The sequence below is a fragment of the Anguilla anguilla genome, chromosome 4, assembly GCF_013347855.1.
Source record: "Anguilla anguilla isolate fAngAng1 chromosome 4, fAngAng1.pri, whole genome shotgun sequence".
NCBI lineage: Eukaryota > Metazoa > Chordata > Actinopteri > Anguilliformes > Anguillidae > Anguilla > Anguilla anguilla.
The window spans coordinates 59,759,715-59,769,874 of NC_049204.1; the positions used below are offsets into that span (position 1 = coordinate 59,759,715).

The following is a 10,160-nucleotide window of genomic DNA, read 5'->3' on the forward strand; positions in this document are numbered from 1 at the left end:
AAGAAAAATAGAATTCTCTGACTTGCTCTGATTTTTTTGAATGCTGTATTTTTATTGTTTAGAAAGGGTAACATACTGACAGTGTTGCGGGTGAGAACTGGAACAATGTACTAAAATTAGATTGCAAGACTAAAAATTAGCATTTATTTAAATTTCAAATATTTACAAATGGTTACATTTTATTCCAAGTATGAATTAGGAGTAACCATTTATCAGTTCTTTTTTTACATTAATAATAATTTTTATAGCTTTTGAAGCCTATACAGCACCAAGTGCTTTAAAAAGATAAAAACTCAAAAAAAAAAAAAAACATTTAACAAAAACAAACCGTGAAATAAAAGAACATTGAATTATGCATTCATGAAAACAACACTATAAAAATTATTTTTAAGATGTGATTTGAAAGAAGACACCTACTCGGCAGATAGAATCATTGCATGCAGGCTGTTGCTGAGCCTAGTGGCCCTAGCAGAGAAGGCACAATCGCCATTGGTTTTTAGCCTAGACTGGAACAGCCAGAAGTTCCTGAACTGATTACCTAAGAGGCCCCAATGACTCGTAGGGAACTAACAGCTTGGTAAAGTGCTCAGGTGCCAGGCCACGTAAAGCCTTGAAAGTAATTGGTGTAAAATCAACTCTAAAGTCAATGGAACAAGTGCAGGAAGCCAAAACTGGGATAAAGTGCGACATTCATCTTGTCCTGGTCAGCAGTCTTGCCTAGTCAGCAGAATTTTGTACTGCGTGAACACGTGGCGGAGATTGGTGAACGAGACGTATACAAACCATAACAATAACCTAATCTAGAAGAAGTAAAAGCATGCACGACTTTCTCACTGTCCTCAAAAGCGGGCAGATCTTATTTTTTTCCTATATTGTGAACTTGATAATTGCTAGACTGAACTAGCTCTTTGTGTGTTGTTCGAAATTAAGGTTTGAGTGAAACATTTTCCAGATGGAGCTCTAGATGTAAGAAAAAGATCTGAGGGTCGGATTTGAGTAACAACTAGCTCTGGGTGTGCAACTAGGACTTCAGTGTTGTCTGAGTTTAAACCAGTAATAATAACAAATGAAATGCACAAGTCACTTAATACGACTGTTGTAAAGATTTGTCAGTGTTTCAACAGCTGGCACAACATATCCAAAACTGAATGCTGCACAGTATATTTGCCTTTTGAAATTTCACATTGATATTTTTTCTTAAATCTCCTGAAGCGTCTAAGTGGTATATTCAAAAGGAGCAAAAGCAGAACTGAGTCACAGAGCAGAGGTTACTTGGCAGGGGGAATAGGAACATTTTTGTTTATAGAACTTAAAATTAAAAACTGCTTGCAGTCTATTTTGACAAGCCATATTGTAGCCTTTAGTGGCTATCTAGTTTGATAACCAAAAATGGAAATCTAACTAATGTATTATCTGGAACAGTTATCTTATCAGTTATAATGCATGCATATCAGCCATAATAACATTAAAAAAGTCAGTGTCATGTCTTGGGATTGTCCAAATGCCAGTACAGGTACATAGACACAAACATAGCTGCCATCTAGAAGAAAATAGAAACGGGGAGAGAGAGAGTATAAATACATACTTTTTATAGCATATCAGTCTGTCAAATCATACCCTCATTATTTGACAAAGAAAATTTTAAGGTAAGGTAAGGCTGAGTGCAGTTTTGAGGTAGTTTAAAAAAAAAATCAGTATTGGAATACGCTTTGGGGTATTTCTGTAAGTGTATACTGCCAGTTCTATTTGCAGGATTTGTGGTTTTCTTTCAATCGGCAGTCAGTTTGGGGCTCGAAGACAGAGCGTGTGGGCCCTTCAGCTTAACACTGACTTAAACGAGTCACTCAACTGTTGAAATACACCCGAGATGAGCACACTGGCCCTCTGGAACTGGAGCCTGACACTGCTGGCCTAACTCTCTCAGTGTGTTGAGTGGACAGAAGAGTGTACTTTTCATTGCTGGTCGATGCAACCAAATCTATTTCACATGTCGCGACTGATGAAATATTGGGGCAACTTGAATTAAATCATAGTTGAATATTTTATGATATATTTGGTAATCAGCTTCAAGTGTAGCAAGCATTCGGAGGCCTACCCTGACATAAAGGTCTACTTGAAGGTTTTCCATAAATATGGGGTACTAAAAATCACCTATATGTGATATTTATCACGTATCCCTCTGACTTTTGATTCCTTGCTTTTAAAGTTGTGGAAGATGTATGAAAAAAGGTAATTAAGTTTATACATTATAAAATCAGTGTCAACTATTTTTATACCCAAATTTGTCATTTCAAATGTGACTTAAAATATCTGGAGCTTGATTTAAAGTAAATGAGTTTTTTTTTTTTTTTTGCAGTCTTAGACTTTTCCTTTTATTTCAAGGAAAAGACTAACCTGTAGTTCAATGATGAACGCATAAATAAATGTGCCAGCGTCTCATTCCTTATAGATGGCTTATAAAGACTGTTAAGCAAAGTGCTCACACACAATAAAGATAAATGCATTTGTTGTCACAGGCTGCTGTATATGCAAACTACGAGTTAGATATATGGCTGCTCTGTGACCATGAAGCAGCTGTAATTAATTTTATATTACAGATTATTCTGTTACAGTAGAGTAAGTAAATCAAAAAATGTACCTCTATACCACAGACTCCAGCAGTTATCCCGCCAACAATATTTGCATCCCTCTTTATGGTCGACACCAGTTCAAAGCACCCCTACACGGTGAGAAAAGTATTAAATATTAAATATTAATAACCTTGAGGAACAGTCTGGAGGGCGGTCGAACCTCAACTTATATATACAAACCCCTCTGTGCTGTGATCCTGTTTTTACTATAAACCACTGCTTCCCCCATCTTTATGAAAAAGTACATGAAGAGTAAAAACATTTAATTTTAACAGTTTAATTTAAAAAAACGACAACTAAACAAATAAATAATACCCATTGGAAAACCCATTTATAATTGTTTGATGCTTTACGTGATACAAAAACTTATTTTAACATCTAACAGCTTGCTAACGTTCCTTGCTGCTAGTCTGTTGCTAGTGCCAGGCTTCTCAGTGGCCCTCACCGAAACGTTGCTCTGAAACGCAGCCTGCTGGCTGCAGTTTGCACTGGAGTTGGCACTGGAGATGGCACTGGAGTTGGCACTGGAGATGGCACTGGAGTTGGCACTGGAGTTGGCACTGGAGGCACTACAGCAGGTCGCTGGGTAGCTGTCCCCTCTCTGGCTGCTGTTCGTGAAGTCGAAGTCTGTGTAGTTGTTGAAACCGCAGCAGTTCAGCTTGAAAAGCACAGGAGAGCATTTACTCAAAATCACTGCAGCGAACAAAAAAAAATTAAAATTACCACCCGGAATAATACGCTAGTCAAAAATGCAAAAAATGACATCACACTGAAAGCCTGTACAAAATCACAGATTTTACAGTGTTGGAAACCCCTCTTCAGTGCTATGCTGCTCCTGACCTCAGTCATGATGCTGTTCCACATGTTTGTGACCTTAGGGTCCTTGCCGTAGTACTTCTGTAGAACTGGTCTGACGGTTGCTGTGAGGACGTGCTCTGCCTAAGGGTGGAAACCATGTAGACATGTAAACTTCTCCAGGCAGAAGATCAATGTTCGAAATCCTGCTTGGACATGGGCCACTGCACAGAGACAACTGGCCACCAAACACACAGTGTCAGGGTTCACTTCACCCACACACACACACACACACACACACACCGCACAAATCCACACAAAATACAAACAGCTCCTGCTTCTGTAAGTGCCAAGATTATCATGTGCAGTCATCTGCGCGTCAACAATGAAATGTTTTTTTCAATCAAAAGAGGACAAAGCATTTGGGATTTAAACGCCTAAGAAAAGACTGGTTTCCTTCTTCGTATTTTCATTTCGAAGCTGTATTTTTAGAAAGACGTTTTACAAAGCATTTTCCAGAACAGTTCAATCGATTTCGATTTTATATGTGCAAGTCAAAACATCTCCCTTTACAAAATGGATCTAGACACCATTGGCTACTGCCGTATACCAGCACACCCATTCACTATGCACACAAGTAGGTATTGTCTTCCTGAGGTTGTCACAGTTTGCATGGCAGTCTCTGTAGTTCGATTCATTTTCACAGATGACTGACTGCAACACAAGGCCTATTTTCAGGGAGTGCCTGCGGGGATGCGGGGACAAGCTACAATTAAAAGTTCCAGCGAGAAGCAGGGAGAGAGGCACAGGTCACAGCTATTCTGAAACACTGGTTAATTCATCACTGTCTGTGATTCCCGTCCCCTAGCGTTCCCTCCACGACTGTGAAGGACGGAACACGCAGTGGGTGTCCAGCAGCTCAGCCCAGTGAATTTTAAAAACAGGGGTGGCCTGTACAGTCTGACTGCTAGGAATGATACTTAGAATTCAAGCAGAAAATGATAGAGAATGATGAGATTCCATGAATGCGTGTATTGTGTATCTCAGTTAGATATATTTAGCCAGCATAATTCGGCTGCCGTCATTTTCTTTACATTCTATTGTGAGCGCAGTCTTACACAGGGCTTGATGCGCAGCCAACAATTTTTTATTTTTGGTTTGGGAATGATCAAAACACATTCCTCTCAAATCGCTCTGTGCATTTTGAGTCACTTTTATAGGTGCCCAAAGAACACCTTTTACCATTTTCCTACACTACTGGGTCATTTGTCTTAATTGAGCGATTACTCGATTCATTGACTCCGAAGCTGGCTTCCTCTCCAAGATTGAGGTTACTTAGTTACGGTTGCTATGCACTCATTGGTGAATCGCGGTGTCAGTCACAATGTCAATGTTCATTTGTAATTGGTCAGTTATAAAGGCCATTAAAGTGTGACATTAATTGCTATATACTTGGAGATATTTAATCATAGGGAATGAAATGCACATATATTTGTGTGACTGATGCCAACAAATATCACATTGGACACATATACCAACTCTTATTTCCACCAAATAACAAAGAACATCGGTAATTTACCCTAAGGACTCGCCTGGCCCCTGACAACAACCACCCAGAATAGCAGGTCGACGGCCTAATATGATGAGATGCCGGCTTCAGTTTCATATACCGTAAAATTACGGTTGGCATAGAATCAGATTTTTTAAATTTTATTTATGTTTTAAATGGCTGAGAGAGAGGAACATTTCGGCGAATCCTCCAAGGACAGGTGCAGCAATCAACACGCACCGTTTTCGGCACGCTTTCAAGAGCGAGCGGCGTCGCGGGGGAATTGGATTGAATGGAACAGATACAACGCAACACACACTCGGTAACCAATTCCAGGACAGAACACAAACATAAACAAATGCAAATCCCATTCTCAGACTCCTCCACTGATCACATTAGCTTGTTTCTACTGTTGCACTGTATTTGCATTAGCCAAGATTGCTTTCTGGGGCTCTGATGAATTCTTTTATTGGAAACAGGTTTTATTTTCTTTGTTAGAAGGCATTCTTTTTAACCTCCTTTACATAGCTCATTTGAAATCTTGTAATTATTATACATTTCAGAAAATGGGGACGCATATATATGTAAATAGCCTACTTTGCATATAAAATGCTTTAACTTCAATATTCTAATGTAATAAATTGCTCAAAGTGAGAATCGTCGCATGTAGCCCGAAGCAATCGGGGGAGTCATTAAGTCCGTGAATGTACTGAACCAGGCATAAACCCCAGTAATTTAATGATGGCCAGGATATGATGGGAATTTACATGGAAATAAAATATAAAAGGAATGAAAGGAAGTGCGCGGGCTGGCTATTGGGAGAGGACTCACCATTGAGGAGTAGAACAGTGTGACGACCGCAGCTGCAACTTCGGCGACGAAAACAAGCATGAGGATGGAAAAGAACTGGGGGGGGGGGGGGGGGGGGGGGGGGGGGGCACAACAACAAAGGAAGATTGGCTCTGCTCAGGCAGCTGCAGCTTCAGCACTCATACACAGAGCAAACGGTCTTTGGAATATCATGTCATATCAGTCTAAAAGGCCACTGATGGAGTCAGAACAGCAATTCTGTCTGAGGCAGGAGAGAAGGAGTACTGGAATGCAGTCCCTGAGGGTCAACGAAGCGCAGCGCATTGTACCGATTTCCTTCCACGTTGCATGAATGTCAAAAGCACTGCAAGCAAACATGCTGCTGAGGCTTTTTAGGCCCGACTAACTTTTAGCGTTTCACAGGTTAAGTGCCTCATAATAAAAAGACGACTGTTTTCAGGAGTTGAAGGAGAGCGGAGTGTTGTGGGAAAAGGGAGCAGGTCCATAAAGACGACTGTTTTCAGGAGTTGAAGGGGAGAGCGGAGGGTTCTGGGATAGGGAGCAGGTCCATACCGCTATGAGGAGACACTTGCTCTCCTTCTGGGCTCCGCAGCATCCCACGATGCTCAGCAGCACCAGCACGGCGCCCGCGGCGATGCAGGAGTAGCCCACGTTGAAGAAGAGCAGGGCCTCCGTCCTGAAGGGCGCCATCACCGCCAGGAAGGCGCTCCCATCCACGCTCACCCAGACCCCCACGGCCAGGAGGGCCGCCCCCGCCAGCTGCAGAGCACAGGAGGCGAGGCGCGGTACCGTGTTACGCTCATGTGACTTCACTATAGCCCCGTGCCAAGAAGTCTTTTCCCATAGAATAAATGCCACACACACGCACACACATACTGACACTTCACTATCTCAAAACTGCTATTATTACTTCCATAGATTTACTGTTTATGAGGGGCTGGGTCTTGTAAGGGGTCTGTACATGAAAATGTCAAGCCAGCATTTGTCTTTTTCATTTTCAAAGAACATAAACCCTAAACTTTTCCCATGTATTAGGACCATTTTTAGGATCTTCTATAACTGAGTTGTTAAAACTCTTTCTGCGACCCTGTTTTTCTTGCAGAAATAGGGCAGAGGATTGTGGGAGGAGGTTTTGCATTGTGGGAAACACAAGAGGGGTATCTTTCCCACACTACTTTTAATGTACTTTCCCATCCAGAAGACATCCGGAATACCTTTGTGTCATCATTGCTTTTAGAAAAATGCATTTAACATATGCAGCTGTTCATTATTTTGCCCAAACTATGGATCATATTGAAAAAATCTAATATATAGGGGCATATCTTGCTCAAAAAGCAAGAATGCACCTTCTTGTTTACCTAAATTCATTGTCCCGTTTTCTGCACAAGCCATTCTCATTTTCTTTATGAAATGCTGGTGACAACTAGGTCACCGCCATCAGGGCGGTTTTCTTTCATCGGCGCATGCAGTTTTTTAAAGACCAGATCGTTGCTGTCAGGAGCAATCTGATCCTGAATACCAGAACTGCAAAGCAAACATCCTTGGCGCCGTCACACAAATGCAATACACCGAACGCCAGAGTCCGTTGAGAGTTGGTAGTCCCCGCACGAGAATAATCAGAATTTTTTTCCAGTAGGTTCCAGGCTCTCTTTATACCCCTGCTCTTAATAATCAGCACACACCTCTTGGCAAATAAGATTTGACAAGCATATTAGTCTTAACTCCATGTCCGGCAGCATTTCTCCTTTCTTGATATAATTACCTCTGGCATTCTCTTTTTTTAGCCGGGTAATCCTTTGATGAAATGCCACGTGCAGGGGAATGTTGTGTCAGAGAGAGAGGGGGGGGTGGGGAGGTAGGAGGGAGCACCTGGCACAGATTAAATGCAAATCAGGTTTCATTTGGTGTGAATTCTGAAAATAATTCAGAGGTGGGATGGAATACTGAACCAAAACCTCACAAGCTCAGCAGAATGAAGAGCAGATTTAGGACGCAGAGAGAGCCAAAGAGGACTCTTTGAGAAAAAAGAGACGTAGGAACAGGGAGGTGTTCCTTACCATTAAACACAATAGTGATGTCAAATATGGATTTATGTTGTCAGTATGCAAAAAATGTCCGTCACTGCAAGCAGCGGGCAACATAATCATGGTTTGCAATGTGAGGAGGTCAGTTTAAAAAACTGAAAAGTTAGAGCCTTTCAGCATGCAGCCACCGATATACTGTATGCTTAAAAAAGTAAGGAACTGTCACTGAACTACTGCTAATTCTTCGGTGGCTATTTGTAGCTATCGTCTGAGCACAGTGGTTTGCGATCGATATGTCCAAATCTTACACGTATGTAACCAGCAAAAATATCAGTAAGTGTGAACTGCTGAAGACACGGCAAACCCCAATCCAGCGATCTGTCCGGAAAATACCGTCATGTAAAGCGTTCTTCATGCTCCCTCATGTTTCCCCAAAACGGCACTTCCAGTGATTTCCAACAGCGAAACCATGTCACAGTATTCTTATATAAATTTTTTTAAAAGACCCACAGGAGCAAACACAGAACTCTTGTCACGAGCTGAACGCGGATGAGACAGACCATCAAGGATCAGATCCCAGATGGCGTCAGACTGACATTCAGCTTACTGGCGATGAAGTTTCCCTCCATTTCATAAGCGTCATTAAGTGTGAACATTAGACGGAAGCAGAGGTGGCACAATTAAGGGGTTTAATGAGACGAAAATTGCTGTATGTGAGAAACCCTGAGCACCGAAAGTATAATTTAGGTTTCTTCTCGGCTTCTTGAAATATTTGTGTAACCCTTTGGTATCTAGTTCTGTTAATAGGTAGACTATAATACATAATATGCTGTTCCCCACACTCTTGATTTTCCCCCCTTTAGTTCCATTAAATGTGTGAGCATTTCCATTTTGGTCCCATACGTATCTGCATATATATTGTAATTTGCTGGATACAATAACAAAAGAAAATACTTACAAAGATAATGAAGTTGAACAAAATCATCATAACCTTGACAAATGTGAAGCAGCCCATTTTTATCTGTGGAAAAAGATGGTTATGGGGGCTATATAATATCACAACACACTATAGTTAAAGATAGATATTAATAAGAATGTTATGAAAAACAATTTTCCCAGGAGTAATAATTTGGTAATTCAACATGTTCGATGCCTAAACAAAGGCTGAGAGAAAATAGCCAGTTTCAAGTTTAATGAATAAAAAATAAATAAAGTGGATCTGTCCTGATTAGTTTCAGATCTCACAGGAAGCATCATTTTCTGTATGCAAAGCAAATCACCCCTACCTTTTTTGTGGGAGCTTGGAGGTGACAGTGGCTGACGCAGAAGTAAACTCTCGGGTAAGTGTCTGGAGTGGGTGTACGACGGCTCTTTGTCCAGTTCAACCAATTCCCAGCTGGGTGGAGCGGGTGTGGTCGGGAGTGGTGACACAGGTGCTCCGATTTGGCCATGTAAGGGTTTCGGCATCAGTGTTCACCCCTGCAGGTAACAGAGAGTTAGGGGGTGTTTCAATCTCCAAAATCAACATCTGACTGTCAGTAATACAGTAATAGATTAATTTTTTTTAATTTTTTAATTTTATTTTATTAGATAACATATTCACATCTTTGTTTATAAGGATTTCCCTGTACACTACCTGGCAATGTCTAATGACATTATCAGGCAAAACAGTCATTTATTTGCTGTTTGTTTGTGAAAACTGTGTAATCATATAATTCAAATATTGCATCTTACGGGATTTTAAGGTCATATTCAAATTATTCCTCACAATTGTGACCTTTTGTTATTTTTATACTGTACATTCTTTGTTTTCGGTTAACGGTCTTTTTACCACTAGAGGGGAGTGTTGTTCCACTGCACTTCATGTAACCTGTTGACAATAATTCTCCTTTGTGTTGTCTTCGACCAGTGGGTCTGATAGATGCTTTTCCAGTGAAAGAATTCTTCTTTCTTTGTCCATTGCAGCTTTATGAGACTTGTGTGGTAAAGAACAAAGGAATGGCCATATTGAAGACGGTCTGGGTCGATGCTGATAATAAAAATGGTCGAGCGCAAAAATATTAAAGTTGATGGATTTCTCATTCAGGGTTTTCAGCAAAGTCACCTTGGTCACACAAACTAATCTAAAACAAATATCCTGTTGCCCTCCACCGTGAGCGAAGAAGGTGTGTGGGCACATTTGAAGTTCAGTATTGTTGCCTGCAGAAAATTTTGTAGGGATGTGGACTCCACCTGCAGTTACTGAGATTCCCAGCCCATCTCGGAGGCAGCCTGCCCTGCAGGCAGTAAAACCACATGAAAAATGATACACCATCCAATGCCACCTTGCTG

The 10,160-nt window shown here is 41.0% G+C and overlaps 1 protein-coding gene across 1 annotated transcript; it reads right to left on the reverse strand.

Annotated features, from left to right (window-relative positions):
* Nucleotides 1-335: 335 nt before the first annotated feature.
* Nucleotides 336-8,844, reverse strand: LOC118226359 (tetraspanin-1). Its single transcript, XM_035415931.1, has 7 exons — nucleotides 8,788-8,844; nucleotides 6,358-6,564; nucleotides 5,806-5,880; nucleotides 3,471-3,569; nucleotides 3,076-3,288; nucleotides 2,639-2,719; nucleotides 336-1,540 (listed from the first exon to the last, which is right to left on the reverse strand). Exons 1-7 carry the CDS (start codon nucleotides 8,842-8,844, stop codon nucleotides 1,481-1,483), a joined length of 792 nt encoding a protein of 263 aa, XP_035271822.1. The 3' UTR covers nucleotides 336-1,480.
* Nucleotides 8,845-10,160: the final 1,316 nt, after the last annotated feature.